The 20,162-nt window shown below is 52.8% G+C and overlaps 1 protein-coding gene across 8 annotated transcripts in view; it reads left to right on the top strand.

Moving 5' to 3' along the window:
- The window catches only part of rbfox3a (RNA binding fox-1 homolog 3a), a 423,712-nt gene that overhangs the window by 337,622 nt on the left and 65,928 nt on the right, over nt 1–20,162 (top strand). Inside the window, exon 1 of one of the 8 annotated variants that reach the window (XM_072712255.1) lies at nt 2,011–2,152. The exons of the other annotated variants lie outside the window; for them this stretch is intronic. Coding sequence (XP_072568356.1) covers nt 2,024–2,152 — 129 coding nt within the window. The 5' untranslated portion in view covers nt 2,011–2,023. Of the gene's footprint in view, nt 1–2,010; nt 2,153–20,162 lie in introns of those variants that run through there. 8 annotated transcript variants of the gene reach the window in all.

The following is a 20,162-nucleotide window of genomic DNA, read 5'->3' as shown; positions in this document are numbered from 1 at the left end:
CTCCAGATGGTACGTTGTGGCCTTGTGTATATGGCGTTCTCCAGATGGTACGTTGTGGCCTTGTGTATACGGCGTTCTCCAGATGGTACGTTGTGGCCTTGTGTATATGGCGTTCTCCAGATGGTACGTTGTGGCCTTGTGTATACGGCGTTCTCCAGATGGTACGTTGTGGCCTTGTGTATATGGCGTTCTCCAGATGGTACGTTGTGGCCTTGTGTATACGGCGTTCTCCTGATGGTACGTTGTGGTCTTGTGTATACGGCGTTCTGTTGGTACAGTGTGGCCTTGTGCATACGCTGTTCTCCTGTTGGTACGGCGTGGCCTTGCGTATATGAAATTATCATGTTGGTATGCTTTCATCCTGTAGACCTGGCTTGGCTTTACGCATACTCTAAGACTCTAAGGTAGCATCAGGTAAAGCGCTCGGCACTTATGTAAGTTCATTAGAAAAAAGAGTGTTAAGGCAAGGTCGGAGTTGGAACAGGTTATCTCGTGTAGTGTGTTATTTAAAGGTCAGAAAAGCACTGGTGGTATTTAATTAGCACCTTTTTTCCGCTGTTTACTTCATGCCGTCCCTCCTTGTAGGATCGTCTCCCCATTACCTCCCAAGGCGAGAAGCCTGCATCGTTTCCATTCTGTGCGCAGCTCATTTCAGAAGCCATCCATCGGCACCCCGGCCCCCCCGGCATGGCTCGCCGTCAGCGGTGCTGCGGAGGGGCGGGGACGCGGCCTTCACCTCCGCCTGCTTTTAACTTTGCGGGAGGCCGAACGTGCCCCGCGGTCGTTCTCTTTTTGGCCTTGGCGGCCCAGGGACGCGGCCAGCCGCGCTCCCACCCCCCCACCCCCCCCCCGTCCTTCATGTGCTCTGTTTGTTTTTCCTCCAGACACTTCCCAGAGAGGCTCGACAGGGCCATCGCGCTAATGTGGACGTTCCGCTAGCCTGCTCCTCGCCGCCGGCCCTCCGCGGGAAGCCGCTGCTCTCCGGCGCCCCCCAGCGCTGGCGCGGCATTGCAGGAAGCCGCCACCCGCTCGCCCCCGCCGCCTGTTTTAAATCTGCTTGCTTGTTCCAAAGCAGCTGCCTGCTCTGTCGCCTGGGCGCGCTAATTAAATCGTTGACGCACTTTAATGCGAGCACCCTAACCCTAACCCTGACCCTGACCCTCGCCCTGGCGAAAAGAGCGGGCGGTGCCGTCACCTTTCCAAGTGCATGTGCCTCCAACTCGGTCGCATTCAGCTGGCCGAACCCAAGCCGAGCCACGTAATTAATTTAGAATCGGGCGTTTTCAATCAAGATCGCCATGACGCTGCAGACAGGCGTCGGGTGGGGTCTTCCTGCGGCCCCCCCGCCGTCACACTGGGGAGCTGTTTGCGTCCTCTCCCCTCCTCTGCCAGCGGTTCAGGCCTGCGCCGTGATGGATGGTATTTAGTGCAGGGGCCTGTTTAATTTTTAATGCCTTTGCAGGTGTACATCATGCTGGGCTGTTAACTCCCACATACACCTGCTGAAACATTGACACTGCATAAAGCGGTGCCATCGGGACAGCCTGCGAGCGGCGCCGTGGCCCAGATGGATGGCTGCCTCACAGCACAAACACACGGGCCTCCTCCCTCTCTACCCCCGCGCTCATCCCTTTCAGTCTACGGCAGCCACCAGCACGCGTAATCCTCAGTCCTCAATTGCCCCACACTGAGTTCCCACTCGTTTTTATTCCGCTGTCATTATTCTGCCAGCTGACCCCGAACCTCCGTGCCACTGGTGGTGGTAACAACGCCCTCACGATGCCATCCGTGGTTTTTCTATCCATACGGGAGGAATCCAACCTGATATAAATCAGTGATTTTTTTTTTACGTCTTGCGGTGGGGATTTGTTTCTTTCTTTGCATTATGCCCGGATCAGTTATGTTCCGGCGGGGAGGGGGGGGGGGGGGAACCCTTCCGTTTATCAGCGACGACGCGCTTCTGATAGTGCAGTTGTCACGCTGTTATGCTTAGCAGAGCCTTGTGCGAGGTGTCTGAAGCAGCATGAGTTTTGGTGACGTACTCAGAGAAAAGGAGCGCAGGCGGGCAAGGTTAGCGGAGAGCGCAGGTCCGTACCGATCGGCGTTTGCAAGGCTGCTCATTGGAAAGTCTGTATGTGGAGGGGAAAACAAGGTAAGCAGCCGCCCCGTCATGAATTCTGCCTCTGTCTTGTCGAGATTCCTGCAATGATAGAAGGGAGAACAGTTAGGTTCGGTGGAATTTTAAATATGACTAGTCAGGAAGGATTCAGCTCTCTAAAACAGCATGATTACTCTTTTTTAATTGTCTTAAGGCAAGTTTTTCATTCTATCACTTAGATAGTGAAAAGCATTCTTCCTTTGAGCCGTACCCTAGTAACGGAATGACTGTGGAATACTATATGTTTCTGGGGGTAAAATTTACAGAAATATTCAAAGCAAAGGCAGGATGGTCAGGTCAAGAAACAGAGGGATTGTTCTCACAACAAAATGAACTTGTTATTTGTGCCATTTTCACAGCAAAAGCCAGCAGAGAGTAGCAGCTTGCTGCAATTCACATAAAATAACATTAGATTGTCTATAAAAAAAAAAAGAGCGAGATCTCATTCCATTTTGCCTGTAATTTAGATATTATTAATGGACAACAAAACATGTTAGCTAAAAATATAGCTAAATCTTGCTTGTTAAATGTAATAGTGATAGTTAATTAGTAACATGGATTTTTAACAATATTGTATTTAAATTGTTGTCCTTCTAGCAGAATTCATCTGGATATAGAGTTATAAATGTATGTTCTCATTTTCTACATTGAAATATTTAATGGAACCAGGATGAGCTCTAGATCTGAAACCCTGACCACGTATCAGAAAGACGGTTTTTTATTTCTGTTTTTTTTTTTTGCTCTTCTCTTTCTCCCACTGATATTGCCTCTCTAATATTTTCCACATCCAAAAAACATTTAAGGAGGCCTTGAATTCACTTCCCCACAATAACAGGTGAATTAAAGTGCCGAGTACGACCGGGGCTTCCAGGCAATGAAACTTCAGAACTGAGTTAGCGCTGTGCAGCCCTGCGCTGTTATTGCACGCTGCGCGCTCCTCGGCTTTCAGCGGGTTTTAGGTGCATTCGTGGTGGAACCCCCCCCCCATCCCCCCATCATCTCCCACCTCCCCTCCCTTTGTGATATTACATCCTTTGAGCCACTGGGCAAAGTCCCAGGAGAACAGGCTTGTGGATTATTTCTCTCCAGCCGAACGTTTCCGTGACTCGTGACTGGGGGGGGGGTTGGCGGGGCGGCCTGAGAGGCAGCATCCGTTGGCATTGGGGGGTTGTGGTGGACCTCACTCTCTCGAAATGCTGTGCTCGGATGGCACCAAGTCGCGTCCTGACGTGGGGACTCTCCACTCCGATCCCATTGGTTAATGGCGACTGAGGAATGCGATCCGTGATCTTTCAACTCACCGGCTTTGAGTCCTCCACCATCAAGACCACCGCTGCGGAGTCCGAGTGCAGCCCTCAACCAAGAAAGCTCATTTTGTTTGGGCTGGATCTGTTCTTGCTCTTACATTTTGACATCAACTCTCCTGGTAGCCACCTATTTGGGTGAACAGTTTCCGTAAATTGTAATGTCTAAGCGTTTCTTGTTTTCTATGCATTATTGCAGGTCAGTCCTCTGTTTGTTTGTGTGCTATCAGCTGCTTTCTGCACAGTGCAGGGCTGAGCGAATGGGCATTCCCAGAGTCCTGCTACTCACAGCCAATAAAACATCCCGGATCTGGAATCTCCAACAGGACTGGTTCAGCTCTTCATGTTGATCTGATGTGTTGTTGTTGCCATGTTGCTTTTATACCATCTGAGCCCCCTCTAAAGTCCTTTGAGTGTTTCAAAGCATTTCTTGAAAAATACTTTGAGTGGGAAAAAAATAGACAATCCTGCACAATGGTGCATGCTTCCAGGAAGTCCCCATCTCTGCAATGCCTCAGCAGAGGCAGAGATGAAGCTGGGAACCACTCATCAAACTCGCCGTCTTTCAATAACCGCTAATCAACAGGCCACTTCCCACAAACAGCAACTCTTAATTACCACTAATTGTCGCAATGATCAGGAGAACGAGCCAGGAATTAATTAATGAAAGTAAGATAAATATTTATGTTAATTTATACACCTTCTCCCAGAAAGAAACAACACGGAAATGGTTTCAATAAGTTTAGATTAACCCCCATTTACATAGATTAATCAAGGATAATTAGAAATTAAGATGATGGCTGCTGAGGCTGATCATTCCTGGTGTCTGTGTATGTGTCTGTGTGTGTTTTTGTGGCAGATGGATGGGGTAACGTGTGCAGGAACAGGTTGGCAAACAAGCCTCGATGGCGGTGTTATCGTGTCATGTGCTATTACCGCCCGCAGACGAGTCATCGGTGCAGGGCCTGTGGGAGGCGCTCCGCTGTAATGACACTGCATTCATTAGCGTGAGGAACATCCTGGTATGGGTGTCGCTCCGTGTTTCTACACATTGCGCAGTTACCATAACAAGCACACCTTGTTTGGGGTACAGGTAGGCCAGGGTAATGCGGAGGCGCTGTGCTTTAGTGGCACGCAGCTCGGTGAATATTATGGGTTGTCGCGTCACCCAGCTGTACATGTGAGATACATGGCAGCTGAGCATAAAAGGCTCGGATCGTTTGTTTGCGTCAATGTTGTGTGACGGTTGGTGGTTTAGCTTCCTGGCAGCAGGGAACGTGGGCGTCCGTGCGGAAAGGGACCCGGCCAAGGGCCGGACGTCTCCATGCCGGGGGCGTAGAGCCACGACCCCGCATGGCACCATCATGGACGGGCCCGTCCCGCAGGGAGGACCAGCTGGTTCCCAGTGGAAAGGAGCCACTGGGGCAGAAGTAAAATTCTCTGGGATGGTACCCGGGGTCTGGAAGGAGGCCCACATCTGCCGGTCACCAGGCAGCCGTTTTCCGCCCTAGCGACCTGCATGGCTGCTGCCCCAGTGAATGCCACTTCTCACAAAGATGATGGAGGGCCGAGGAGGAGGAGCAGCACTGGAGGCCACTAGAGGAGGGATCTCACTCTTCTCCTCCTTCTCCAGAGGAGGGTTATTGAGGTGTCTGTAATTTGATAAGATGAATAAAACTCAGTGGGCTCCGAGCGACTCAGCACTTTCTTGGAGCACTTTTGCTAACCTCACACCTCCTCTTTTATAAATTCTGACAGGAAAAAAAATTCCTGACATTGGCAGCCATGGGGGTGCACCTATTGATTACCTCTCTCCCTCAATCATACCTGAAAGGGTGATGGATGGGGCAGTTATTTTTAGGGTGAGATGTGGTCCGGCGGGTCGAGTCTCGCAGGGCAGGTCACGGGACCACGTGAGGCCCGGCTGGGCTCTGAGCTGCTGACCTTCACCCCGGCACACTCTGACACGGGCACGAGTGTGAAGTGTGCAGTGCGGAATAGAAGCACGTGACCACAGCTTTGTTCCAGAGTGTAGGAGGCGCGTTTGGCTACGCTGTAAACTTTCGGGGCTGCGTCAGCATCCCCCTGGGCTCTTTCCCCGCCACGGCTTTTGAAGTGTGCCGTGTAACCGGCCACATGTGGCGCCGTGATACACCTCCTCCGCTTTAATCCGATTGGCCCTCGAGCTACATGTGGCCGCGGGGGTTTCCTGTGACAAGAGTGCAGGAAGAGCCCCTATCCCCCCCCCCCCCCCGAGGCTCGTTTCTATCCAGGTGCCCTTCCCCGCACCAGTCGGGACCCCGACAGGAGCAGCCCTCTGAACCAGCCGGCCCGTGGCCGCCACCCCGCTAAGCCCCGCCCCTTGAAGCCCCGCCCCCAAGTTTCCCTTCCACTGCGCCGCCGCCCAGCCACATCTTTGTTAGAATTTTCCATGAATTTAATTATGCGCCCTTTGAAGTTGCCGTGAATAATTCGGCGGCGCCGGGCTCCAGGGCCTCCAGCTTCTTATTCAGATCAAAGATAAGTTTGGCGTGAGCCGGCCCCTGACGGAAGGCGGTTTGAAGGATTTCTGAGGCCAGGTGCCAGGTCCGCTCCTTCTGCTTCTCCCCTGTCAGTGGTGCTGAGGAATCTCGCCGGCCAGATATTGAACTGTTGCTGCAATTTGTCTAATGTGTTCTCCGGGCCGTGGAACGGGACCGGTGCATATTACGGTTCCTCTTAATTAACCTTTCGCGGCGAGGCGAGGCGAGGCGGGTTGGCGGCAGGGCTGAGCCGGTGCGGAGCCCTCTTGTTTCAGCATCTGCTGCGGTGCGCAGAGCGGCGCCGAGGCAGCCCCGTGCGTCGGCGAGATGCCGGATAAGCTGCCAGAATCGCCGTGGCTCCGCACTCCGCAGAGTCAGCATCCAATAGGCTCATCTTCACCGCGGCTATAAAGGAACCTGCTTTGAAATAGGTGCAATATGTCAGATGCTGGGCTGGTGAGGGTTAGGTCTGGGGCGGGGGAAGTGGTTTTCTGTATTTGCGACGTTGAATGGAGGTAGAGAAGGAGCAGAGGCTATTTAGGGATGCATTAACTATGAGCTTCTCTTGCTACCACGTGCAGGTTTGTAGGGATGCGGCGGAAGACTCCACCCAAAGCACGTTTTTCTATTTACCCGCCAAAGACATGTTAAGAGTCTAAAGCTGAATCAGCTATGCGGCATATGCTGAGGGTCTTCTCTCCTTCCTCCCCACCGCCGTGTGCAGGTCCCCTTCGCCATCCGTCCAAGAGGCTTGTCAATTACTCTGGGTAACCAGTGAAAGCCAGCGAGCGAATCAAGCGCAGGCAGATATAAACAAAGAAACAGACCCCTCAAGATTAAACGCCGGTGAGCCTTGAAAACAAGTATTTTAGCGAGACGGCAGGGACGCTAGGGAGGAGGCGCCGTCCCACCAGCGTTTCAAAAACAATGAGGGAAAATAATTAGATAAGCTTTTTCCACGCGCCTTCCGTGAGACCTTATTACCAAGCGGCTTGGGAGCCAGTTTAAATAAACGTTCAACAGAAAGTGTGAAACGGGAAGGACGTGGGCAATGTGAGAGGCATAATTGGGAGAGTTCTGGAAGGAGCGCGCAAGCGGGCCTTCTCCAGCCTCCGGCCCGGCAGCTGAGTTCCTCGGCTGGCTGTAATCACGTGATTAACCTCGCGATTCACGTTCCGTCACCAAACTGCTAAATTACAGGAGGAAGTCGTATGATGTCAGCAGGTTACACTGGACTGGCTCCGGACGTTCCTGACCTATCCACAACCGTGAGTCCAGATCAGACTAACCTGGCCCTCCCTCTGCTAGCCTGCCTGCTGGGGGGGCTAGGGGGGGTACAGTCCTGGAACACCAGGGCTGACTTTGGCGCTTAATTAATTCCAAACCATTAATGAAGGAAAAAAAAGAAATTGAAAAAGAAAATATGGCCATCACTCTCCTGTGTTGTTGGCAGGTATATAATGAAGTATTTCAGTCAAATTGAATCTGCCCTAATTACAGTAGCCTCCAGATATTGCTTCATCTGTACCAGTCGAATTAATGTAATCCTCTGTGCAAGCTGTGCTCGCGTACACACACTAATGGGCGTTACAGTGCTTCCCCTGGTCACGCTCCGACACACATCACACAGCTGAGGTATGGGCACACACACGCACACTCACCTGACTGAAATGAGCCCCCTCTCACACGCAAACTCACTGGACCTGACTGAAATGAGCCCCCTCTCACACGCACACTCACCGGACCTGACTGAAATGAGCCCCCTCTCACACGCACACTCACTGGACCTGACTGAAATGAGCCCCTTCTCACACACACACTCACTGGACCTGACTGAAATGAGCCCCCTCTCACACGCACACTCACTGGACCTGACTGAAATGAGCCCCCTATCACACGCACACTCACCGCACCTGACTGAAATGAGCCCCCTCTCACACGCACACTCACTGGACCTGACTGAAATGAGCCCCCTATCACACGCACACTCACCGCACCTGACTGAAATGAGCCCCCTCTCACACGCACACTCACCGGACCTGACTGAAATGAGCCCCCTCTCACACGCACACTCACCGCACCTGACTGAAATGAGCCCCCTCTCACATGCACACTCACCGGAACTGACTGAAATGAGCCCCCTCTCACACGCACACTCACCGCACCTGACTGAAATGAGCCCCCTCTCACACGTACACTCACCGCACCTGACTGAAATGAGCCCCCTCTCACACGCACTCTCACTGGACCTGACTGAAATGAGCCCCCTCTCACACGCACACTCACCGGACCTGACTGAAATGAGCCCCCTCTCACACGCACACTCACCGGACCTGACTGAAATGAGCCCCCTCTCACACGCACACTCACCGGACCTGACTGAAATGAGCCCCCTCTCACACGCACACTCACCGGACCTGACTGAAATGAGCCCCCTCTCACACGCACACTCACCGGACCTGACTGAAATGAGCCCCCTCTCACACGCACACTCACCGGACCTGACTGAAATGAGCCCCCTCTCACACGCACACTCACCGGACCTGACTGAAATGAGCCCCCTCTCACACGCACACTCACTGGATCTGACTGAAATTAGTCCCCTCTCACCCTCACACACACACACACACACACACACCAAACCTGACTATTTAACCCCTCCTAGTCTTACCCCTCATATACACACAGACATTGTACCCGTCTGAAATGAACCCTCCCCCCACCCCATCTCACACACATGCCCCCCCCGTGCTGCTGCTGTGTAATCTCCCTCCTGCCAGCAGCAGCCTGTGTTCTGCCAGCCAGCTGGGCCGTCACATCGCACATCTACCCTCGCCCTCTCCGTTAATTACGCATTCAGCACTTTGGAGAAAATTAGATTTTATTAATTCAATTCTACCGAAAAGCCTGGCTGTAATAAAATGAAATTTGTAACTATTGCACAGATAAATTAGTTAAATGGAGAGGAAGGAGTCAGACTGGGACTGACCTTAGATCTCTTAATGCTAAACGGGGGCCCTGAAAGGTGGCATCCGGGGGGTTATATAGCAAACACGGCTGCGTAAGCCCTCCTGCCTTTGGCCCAGTCTCATGCGCTGCTCCCAGATTACGCACTGAAGCGAAGCCTCCGGAATGCTCCCAATCTGGGAGCCCCACACTGGCGAGTCCAAGGTCTCTGGGCCTAGCACGGCCCAACTGCGGCAGAGAGCCAATTCAGGGCACTCCTTAAACTACAAGTTACCCGGGGACACCTCTCTAATGAAAACAAGTCGCTCCGGCTGAGGTCAAGACAAGGGGCATTTGCCCTGCGAGCGATTTTTCTCTGCCGGCCACGGGGCGATTTAACACACCTGAAATGACAGTTTTGGAAGGGAGGAAAGGTATGAATCAGCAGGCTGTCACAGGACGGCTTCCACAGTGGCCAGCCTCCTGCAAAGGCAGCTTCTGAGGGATAATTTCACACTGAAGGAGCTAACGGCTGCGTCATTTTTAATGCCTTCCCTGTGTGTATCTGTGTGAGCGAGCGAGTGTGAGCGAGCGAGCGTGCGCTCGGTGCCGCATGGTAGTGCTAGCAGGACCGCACATGCTTGGTCGCGTTGTCGCCGGGTTCGCTGTCGGCCCCGGTGCCGCCATCCACTGCGTCACGCGCTTGATAACGGGTATCGTCGCAGCGTTAATCCTGCCGCTCCCAAGGCCCGATAAGCTCCGGATATTCATGAGAACAGCAGTATCTGTACAGACAGTTTTCCCGCACAGATCACATCCTCCTCCCTTGATACAGGGAGTGCCTTCCCTCCTCTCCTCTCCGCTCCCCGTCCGGCCTGCCGGGCCCTTTGATTCGTGGGCTCCCCAGGCCCTGAGGAGGGTGCCTAATGATTATTTAATGCCCACATAATCGCTGGAGGGCTGCGTGCGTCACTGCACTTATTTGCATGATACATTCTCAAGAATGTCATTAGGCTTCCTTCCGTGCGGGTTTCCGTGGCGATGAGACCCATCCCGTGACCTGCCCCCCCCCCCACCCCCCCCCTTCGGTTCTTCCTTTTACCATGAATCACAAAAAGAGATTAAACTCCAGATAAATTGTCATAAACCTTCTAAGTGACATTGTGCATCATCATACATGATGAACATGGTGACGGGTCGGCCCCTCTGCAGCGTGGCACCTCCACGCGTCCCGCTCTGACACCCCCGGCCCTTACCTGCCACGTTCATCGTCGGGAAGTATGAGCCCCCATTTGCAAAAACGTTTTTTTGACAAGAGTGTCTCTGAAGAACGACAGACGGGTCTTAGGGAGCCAGCTGTGGGTGTCGCAGACGCACTGCCACAGGCTGCACCACTGGCACTGCAGCGCCTCCTGCAGGAGCACTGCACTGCTCCCGCTGAGCTACGTAGGTGCAGATTTCATGCCGGCTGCCTCTGACTGGGTGAGGACACCAACCCGTGTGCGAGCAGCTGTGCTGGGGTGTTCAGCAGACCATGTGGGGTCACTGGAGCCCCACCTCACCATGTATAACTGTCACTGCATGTCTGTGCTGTCAGTGCTGGGCTGCCTGTGGCTCTCAGGTTTTTCTGGTATGTGAGTGACCATGAGCTTGTGCGCTGGATGTATAGCCAGAGTCTTGTATTTTGTTTGGTTACTTATGGTTGATGTTAGGTATGGGTAGGGGTTGAGGTTGTCACATTGGGATTAGGGTTTTGCCCATAGAAATGAATGGGCGGTCCCCACAAAGATATAATTACAAACCTGCGTGTGTGTGGATTATGTTTATATTACATTGTGTCTGATTTTTTGACTTTGTGTGGACCGTTTTTCAGGTTCAGATCTGAGAATGCAATCAAAAAACTAAAAATGGCAAAAGTCTTGTATTTTGTTTGGTTACTTATGGTTAAGGTCAGGGCTGGGTAGGAGTTAAGGTCTTCATGTTGGGATTAGAGTTTTCCCCATAGAAATGAAAGCAGAGTACCCACAAATGTATAACTACCCGTGTCTGTGTTTCTGTCTGTCTGTGTATCTTTGTGTGTGTGTGTGTGTGTGTGTGTGTGTGTGTGGTGCTCTGTCCCGCCGGCGCCCCCTGCCTGCCCCTCACTCTCGGCCATTATCTTGCCCATTATTACAGGCGGCTATGGATTTTCCTCTCAGCACCTCTGTGCTCCAGCTGCTGGTGATTCTTCTAAACTCTCATAGCGAGGCGTGACTTCCTCCGCTCCCGCTCCCCCCGCCGCGCCGGTCCCTCGCCCCCCTCTCCCAGCAGGCGAGCTGTAATCTCTCCCCCTTTCTCTCTCTCTCTCTCTCTCTCTCTCTCCCTCTCTCACTGACATCATTCTAATTCTTTTCCCCCCACTCCCAGTTTCCTTTTTTTCCAGCCGGACACGATACCCACGCCTTTAGCGTGTAGCTAATCCCTTAGCGCCCACGTTCTCCCGCATGGTCATGATCGCCGCCATGATTGATTTACATCCCTGGTTACCCCTCTCTAAACAGCTGATGAGCGATGTCGCCTGTCATAACAGCTCCATCCTGGATGCCCCCCCCCCCCCACACCCCTTTCATGTGACTCGCGCCATATTATGTTTGATGATACTCTTCTTCACATTCATAATGCCATATCTCCCCAAAATGCCATTATCCTGCACCTTCCCCTGCTCGCGTGCCTTTGCCGTTTCAAACACTGCTGCATTATTGATGTCAGGCCTGTAACTAATTCATCTGGGCCCCATGAATGCAGGCCGTACCTGACGGTGAGGGGGGCAGGCGCCGTGCTGTGTCAGTTGTGAAGTTAGCTTCCCAACTCCGATTCATCAAACATAAATGAAAGGGGGAACATGCTTCCTAGACATGCCTTTTGTAGAGGGACCTGGGTTCTGGGGATTTTTGGCGACACCTCCTCTGTGATATAAATCCGATGGTCTGGGGGGGAGGGGCGATTTCGGCCAGCTTGCAGATCTGATCATGGGTGGTTCTTTTTTTTACTGCTAACAGCCTCCTGGCACTTTATGGAAAATAAAAAAGTGGATTGGAGACTCACCGCACATCTCGCCCCCCCCCAGGTTGAAATATGTATCCGGGTTCCCACTGAGAGATGACCTCTGTCACACCACCTGCAACACGTGACCCGCTAATCGATCACTATAGTCCAGGGTGTGGCCAGGTCAGGTGGGTGCGGGGGGGGAGGGGTAGGGGGGGGTCATTCCGCGTGTCCTACACGCGTGCCTGCCCCCCTCTCCACCCCCCCTGCCCGCCTGCCCGCTTAGAAAAGCTGAGCGTGGTGAACGGGAGCCCCTGAGGCAGAACTCGCATTTCCCGACTCGGAGCGCTGGCGAGATACAAATCGGACAGACGCTGCTGAATGTGCAGGAGCTGTCAGGAGCGCCGCGGCTTGTAACATGAGTTAGTGCGGCTATTGGGGGCCGGCGCTGCGCGTGGGGGGGCGGGGCGGGGCGGGTCCGGGGCTTAGGGCAGCGAAGCCTGCCTCATACATTACTAATGCTCTGAGCGCTACGTGTCTCATTCATAATAGATAAGCCCGCTTGCACCTGCAGTGTATATCATACAGCGTGTACAGGGGTCAAAGGTCACAGTGCGTAGGTGATTGGAAGGGGGCTCTGCTCTGCTCTGCTCTGCACATGTACCACAGCTCACTTCCAAAAAAGGCTCCGCCCCCCCAGGTCAGTTCTCTGCCGGAGTCTGGGGGTGGGGGGGGGCTCCCTCGGACCCCCGGTTCACGACTGGCAAGCTCTTCGCTCACGGACGATTTACAGTCACCTGGAGCGGGTGGCTTGCCTCATATCACACCGGGGAAAATCTGCGGCGTATCGCCGTAAATTAGCGGGGCAAGAGGGATTCTAAAATTACTCTCGCTCGGCGGAAAATGAATGTTTATTGCATGCGTGCAGGAGGAGGGCCGGCGTCTCCGCATGGGGCTTTAAAGTGCCCGCGCCGGAATGTGCCGGACTCCGATGTGTCTGTGAGACAGCTCAGTGCCCCCTGGGCCCGCAGGGAGACCAGAAAGGAACCAGCACTGTGTTCAGTGTCACGGACGGGCGGGATGCTTCTCTGCCTTGTGACGTTTCCTGCTCTTCATGCTTTTTCAAAACAATGGATAAAAAAGCAAAAGAATTGGAGATAGAAACATTTGCTTGTATGATGGCAGCGTGTTGGCGAGTCTGTCTACTGGTCTGAGAGTCCCGTCCTGCCTGTGTTTCTCTCTATGCACACGTACACACATACAGTTCATAGTTTTAAGGCAGGCCTTCCACTTGTTCTGTCTGTTGGGGATTCCAGCACCCGAATCGCAACTTTTGAATTTTCCCCACTGTGGTTTGTGAGGATGAAAGAGGACAGAATGACTGACAGGGTCAGCCAGCCCAGGTCCCCATCAGCGCCTACTGCTGGCCACGTCCGATCACGCGTCTCTGCTCCTGGCATGTTTGCCATGCCGACACCGAGTGGATCGCCCCGACCCATGCATTATTTACTCTGTTTTTTTTAACCTCATCAAACAGCTACCTCTGACAACCGGAAACCAAATGACAGAACCGTCCGGACCCGTCTGCTTTACCTAGGACTCCGAGCTTCTCACCCAATCTCAGCGTCAGAGCCCAGGCATTTCCCATGGACCGGGTGAGGTTCTGCCTGCAGTGCGTCACCCCTTCACCCCCTCGGTTCCTCGGGCCACCACCCCCATGCCAACTCAGCGCTTGCATTCGCTCTCGGTACAGCTTACTCGTCCACATGCCACCCCTGCTCCGCGCTCCAGCGTTTTCTGCACAGCTGTCTAATGGCTGTCTTTACAGCCGGGGGTGCGGCCGGGGCCCCCGCATCCCCTTTTTCACCCTCCAGAAAAGAAGCCGTCCTCTTGTTCCCCATTACTGTGCGTCGCCTTGCCTGGCCCCTACCCACCATCCTTCATAATGGCCTGAAAAATTCATGAGCTCCTCAAAGGCCCGAATGCTGTACCACTTAGCGGATAAATATTTTATCTTACGTTAAACTATGGGCAACTTTGTAGCCCGCCAACCCCCCACATTTCTGTGGTGCTCTGTGGATGGCCTGTGTAGGGTGGGTGGCCTTTGGGGCCAAACAAAGAGCAAGATGGACGGGTGAAGCGATGCATTGTCCTGTGTGATCACCTCGTTTTTGTTTTTATTACACTGGAGATTCACCAACCTCCATTTTAAGGTTTTAAAGCGCAGATCCTGTAGAGGTTAAGAAAACAGCTGCCCAAGAGGGGACCTGACACTGCCAGCCCGTGTGTAGGGACTGTGATATCTAAAGAACACCTCTCTATGCATGGGTAGGATTATTAGTGGCTTTGTATGACATCTCTGGGCTACCTTATAATGAAAGGAAACTTTGAGTATGTGTTGAGTCTCAGCTACAGTCCTTGTTGAATCTCAGTTACAGATAAGGTTACCACTTAATCCATATCAGGAAGGACACTCTGAGCTAGGACAAGATTTGTAAACTACCATTTAAATCAAAAGGACCAGGATTTCACTTTAGCACCGAGTTCTTGCTGAGTGCTGATTGGTCAGTCTCCTATAATCATTCATGTGCCACTAATGTTAATGTGAACCAGCTGGATGAGTTTTTCAATCGAGGTAACAAACCAGTCAAAGCACAAGAAGAGCTGAACTATTTAGCCGAGCACAGGAGCCTTTCAGTTTTAAAGCAGTTTGTAAAACCTGAAATAGCTCAAAGTGTCCTTCCGGACATGGATTAGGTGGTAACCCTAATTACAGAGCTTCGGTTCTGTTGAGTCTCAGTTACAGAGCTTCAGTTCTGTTGAAACTCAGTTACAGCCCATTTTGAGTCTCAGTTACAGAGTTTCAGTTCAACTGAGTCTCAGTTAAGGCCCTTGTTGAGTCTCAGTTGCAGAGCTTCAGTTCTGTGGAGTCTCAGTTACGACCCTTGTTGAGTCTCAGTAATAGCTTCAGTTCTGTCGAGTCTCAGTTTCAGCCCTTGTCGAGTCTTAGTTATAGAGCTTCAGTTCTGTCAAGTCTCAGTTATGGCCTTTGTTGAGTGTCAGTAACAGAGCAGCAGTTCTTTGGAGTCTCGTTGTGTTGCCGCTCTTGGCCCACAAGTCCCTGTGCATACGGCCCCATAACATCTGCTAGGATTCGCGAGGGCACCATGATGCCAATATCCTTGACGGCGGGCCCGTGCCGGGGGCTTTACAGCCAGGCATCTGTTTGTTAGCCTTGTGTGAGTTTTTGCCCTACGGTTCCCTGCATTCCTCACTCTATAGCGCCGTCGAATGTCATGTTTTTGACAGCTTTGTTTTGAATTAGCGTGAGCAGCCTTCCGTAGTTCATCTCGGCTTTTGAAGCCGTCACGCATGCGTCGGGGGGCGTCTTCCAGCTTCTCTCTCCCTCGCTTATGCATTTACCTCACCTCCCCTTCGTCTCCCTCTGCCTCCTCCCCGCTCCCCTGTCTCCTTCTCTCCCTTCATCCCTCTGTCCTCCGTTTCCTCCAGCATAGCCTTTGGCACGTCTCACAGGAAATTAATTTGATTGGGCAGAGTGCTTGCCAGTCAATATTTTGGGCTGAAGCTGCTAAAATGGAAAAAGAATTCTGTAGAAGTAAAGAGACAGTTGTTTGGAGGCTGGCCAGCGCCTCTTACTGGTCTTGTTTGTGTAGGAATGATTCCCAATAACAGAATGACCCTTGGACACAATTATGTGCATCTGGCCAAAGGGAAAAGCAATGGATCTGTGCATGACTCACCATCAGTATGCAAACAGAGCTCTTATTTAAATGATCTCCTTACGTAAATGGTAAGGCCTGGTATCAATGCTTTTGATGCCCACTCTGTGACCATCAAAACAATCGAGCAAATCTGGAGCAAGCTGCACCCATTTCCCTAATTTATGTGAGCAGGTCGTTTGAAAAGAGGTGCGTGATAAACGCGGAGGCCAGTGCGAGGCTGGGAGACGGCCGTGAGGCCGCTCCTTCATTTGCAGTAATGGTTTGGCTGCCGGACCCAGGGCCGGCTCTGTGAGCTAATTCCACCCCAGGCTCTACTTTTATACCCCTGAGCGGGGTGCTTAACCCGAATCGCTCTAGTAAAGAAGGCCGTGCGTGATGTAAAATTTAAAGCAACGGTAGCTTAGGAGAAAGAGAGAGAGAGAGGGGTCCTGGCCAAGATCAGTAGCGTGGCAGTGGTGGGGGGGGGGCATTGCGGTAAGCTCCGTCCAGGGGGGAGGCGAGTCGGGGTGCCGATGCCGTGGCCTCATCGGTCACTGCTCCCCCCCACCCCCACCGCAGTCCAATCCTATCAATGGGATTGACTTTCAGCAGAGTCACACACGGCCTCATCACCCTGCCCCCCGTGGGCCGCCGCTGCCGCTCCCTTCATCTCGCTCCCACTTTGGCATCCCAGTTGTTGCCATGGACCCAGTCTCATGCCCTCATCATCCTGATACTTTGCCCCCGTTCGCCCGGTTCCTGTGGGCGTTTGTTCGGTTTCCATGCCGCATCCTGTTCTCCCACACCAGCCAGGACACCCCCTCTGTTCTGTCCGCCCCCGAAGCACTCGTTGGCCACTAATTGCCGTCTGTGTGATAATACGTCTCATGTCCCCGCAATGGGTCGCGGAGGGGGGGTACGCCCATCCTTGATTGATTTGGGAGGCAGCAGCCAGGCTGTGGAGGGGGCCATTTATTCGGAGTGGCTGGGGGGGCCCTCTGCCCAGCAGGAAAAGCCTTAATGTAAAACGGCAGGACAATACAAAGACAATGCAGGGCTGTGACAGCCCAAGCGCCCCCCGACGCCCAGGGAAGCAGGGTCCAATCGATGGGTAGCCAGGTGGGGGCCGAGCGGAGCCCGGATTCGCTGATTAAGGGGGTTGGCCAGCCTGAGCAGCCCCAGTTCCTCCTTTCCTCATCTCCGGTCTTCTTTGGGTATTGTTTGCCCACCCGTCCCCGTGGCATGGCTGTGACATGGCATTTAATGGACTCCCCGGTGTGAAACAAACTACCTCAATTAATTCCTCGGCAGCGGCCCTGGCCTTTGCTGAGCCACTCCAGAGGGCATGCATGTGTGTGTGTGTCTGCTCATATGCCTATGACAGTTTGTGTGTGTGTGTGTGACTGTGACGATATGCGTGTGTGCCTGTGTATGTGCCTATGACAGTTTGTGTGTGTGTGTGTGTGTTTGCTCATGTGCATATGACAAGGTATGTGTGTCTGCGCATGTGCCTAGAACAGTGTGTCTGTGCCTATGACAGCATGTGGCTGCACGCTAATGGCAGTTTGTGTGTGTGTGTGTGTGTGTGTGTGTGTTCATTCGCTGACTAGAGGCCGTGCTTTGGCTAACACATTACATTTGCTAACACATTACATTCTGCTGTAAGGAATCTTTCCATCCATTCGCTCCCAGAAAGGCTAATGGCGGCCTTGACCTGTCCCTCCTGTCAGCCCACACGCTGCGTTTGAAACAATAAATGAGGATGATGATGATGATGATGATAACAGCCTGTGATGAAGCACAGTATCGTGGCAGTGTACACATGTGTCCAGGTCCCCTACCTTTTTTGACAAATATAGTGGGTTCCTATATCATGAAAGTTTTATTAATTAAAACATAGCACCATATGCACCAGGTGTATTTGTGTGGCATGAATCAAAATAACATGAATCACAGTTTTTATTCATTTTAATGAGGAAAAATATGGTAAATTTTAAATCTGTTTTTCCAGAAAGTAAGTCTCCTGTAAATCGGCAACCCCCTAACCCTCCTTTTGTCATCATGTCCTCGTGATGTGGTTTCAGACCAGACTTTCTCAGAACTCGCGGAAAGGCCTGAATGCTCCCACAATGCAGTTTCATTAAGCGGAATTATGAGTTTAATCTCAGGCTGCTTCTAGCTGCTGAGGCACCGCTGCGCTTCTCCCGCTGGGTCTGAAGGGCCTAGGTTATGCTTGGTCCTTGAACGTGCCACCTGATGGGGGGGGGCAGAGAGCACCTGCAGATCTCCAAAGAGGTCCCCGATGGTCCATCTCTCCAATCCTGCCCTGGTTCAACCTCAACGTTCCTGCTCAATCCTGCGGAACATTCAACTCAAGCCAAGAGGCTGGGGAGTCGGGGGCGTTCTCGGTGATGGATGTGAGTGCAGTTTAGCCCCCGTGCTTACACTGGGGGGGGGGCACGGTGACATTGAGGGCCTCACCCCAGAGTGTCTGGGGGGTGCTGAGTAGCTGGCAAGCCAAGGCTGTCTTCTACCCCCGAGCTCGGTCCTCTGACCCTGATTACTTGCACCCCTGTTCTCCAGGGGGCCAACAGGAAGTGGAATGAAGGCAGGTAGGGAAGGCAAATGCACTCAGAGATGGTGAGGCTTTCGATGGCAGCGTCACCGGGCACACAGGAGTGCTGATGTAACTGCAGATGAAGTCCGCAGGTGGTTGACACACCAAAGGTGCCCCTGGAAAGTTTTTTTTTTTTTTTTATGGGAACCTTTGCCTTATTTATTAAATTCTCCTGCATTGGAGGGCCTTCTCTCCCCAGCTTCTGGGCTCTGTCTTAAGCAGAGGGAGACAGAGCAGTCCTGACGGACGGTGGGATAGGATGTGTGCAACACAGTGAGTCACTCCATCAATGATTTAACAGACCCTGCTAGCCAGGGGAGAGGGGGTCTTTAATGACCCTGCCACTGGCGCTGTAATGAGGTCCCTCACAAATCCGGCAAGAAACATTATCTCCCCAAAGTCGACCCAGAGTCTTCCACCGGGAGCGGAGATGAGATCCCCGAGGAGGGGGTGGGTGGAGAGGCTCATGGGACAGGAAAAGCTGAGAGATAGCAGTGAGGAACTCGACGGCGTGTTGACTGCACTTCCGTGAACTAGATAAGACACGACCCTGTGCCTGCCCCCTCCCCGTAAGGAGCACTAACACGTCACCTGACGACCTTGCCGCCAATCGGCCTTTGCCAAAACGCCTGTCACTCCTTCAGATGCGGCAGGTTGGCCGTCGCTTTTTTTCCAAATGGTATTTACTTAAACACGGTGCATTTGTAGGTGTCCTGGAGCATAACTGGAGCATTAACCGGAGACACACAAAACGCAGGGGGCCTTAAAGAGGAGTGTTGGTGACGATCCACAGAGCCCCCGCCTTTCTACACACCCCGACAGCCTGCGGGTCAAACAAACCCCATATCTCCGCTTTACCATCGTAGCACAAGGTGGGGCTGGGAACAGGGGGCCGTTGCTGGTGTTGTGGGGGGGGGGGTCGTCAGATTGAGAGGTTTTGCGTGCATACGAGCTGCGTGCTCCGCTCCTCCCCCCCGCTCTCAGTCAAGTGGCATTTCCATTTTAAAATTGCTTCCTGTCCCTTTGTGAATAGAATCGAATTACACTGAAAAGCACTGATTGATTCTTTCTGAACACAATGGTTTTCATCGTTTAAGCCTCTGCCTGCCTCTCCCCTTCTCTCATGCTGCCTATTGAATCTAGCCCAAGTGGTCATTGTGGTCATTATGGTTGTTTTAAAATGGGTGAATGGTAAAAGGTAGGGACAAGTATCCATGGGTGGGTGGGGGGGGGCTTGCGGTGTAAATAAGAAGCTATTGGTGGGAGGGGGGTTGTGCTGAGAGGGGGAGGGTCAAGAGTTCAGCCAGCGCCCATTTTCGTGCGGGATGCGTTTTCACTCTTTCTGTTGCTCCCTATGTACGAAGGGGCCCCTGGCCCCTGCACCTTTGTTCAGTGAGATTGCGGGTCTCCTATTGATTAACGTGAGCGCAGAGAGGTGTCTCCCCCTGGAAGGAGGTCCAGAAGCGGACCGGACTCACAAAAATGACACAGGGCGTTGGGGGCATTGTACCGACGGACCATGATGGGCGAGGAACGGACCGTGTCGAACGGTCAGCACGGAGGTCCTCCTTCCCGCTTGCCGTCAGGGTGTGCAGCTACGGAGGTCCAGATCCATGGTGTTTTCCCTCCTCTTCATACACCCATGCGGAGGCCCCGCTGATTCGGCCGCAGTCTAATGGCTGCAGCAAGTGCATTTTATGGTGTAGTTATGTAAGGTTGGCCTCGCTGGCTCTGTGCTGTATGGCTCCACTATCGGAACCACCCCACAGCCGCTGAGCAGAAGCAGGAGAGATGGCTGGCCTCGATGGCCCCCTTTGGATGTATGCTGTAACTTAGCAGAGATTCCTGTTTCTGAGTCCTCTGGTAATG

The sequence above is a fragment of the Paramormyrops kingsleyae genome, chromosome 5, assembly GCF_048594095.1.
Source record: "Paramormyrops kingsleyae isolate MSU_618 chromosome 5, PKINGS_0.4, whole genome shotgun sequence".
NCBI classification, from domain to species: domain Eukaryota; kingdom Metazoa; phylum Chordata; class Actinopteri; order Osteoglossiformes; family Mormyridae; genus Paramormyrops; species Paramormyrops kingsleyae.
The sequence above is the reverse complement of the archived record's forward strand: the minus strand, read 5'-3'. Positions and strand labels throughout refer to the sequence as shown.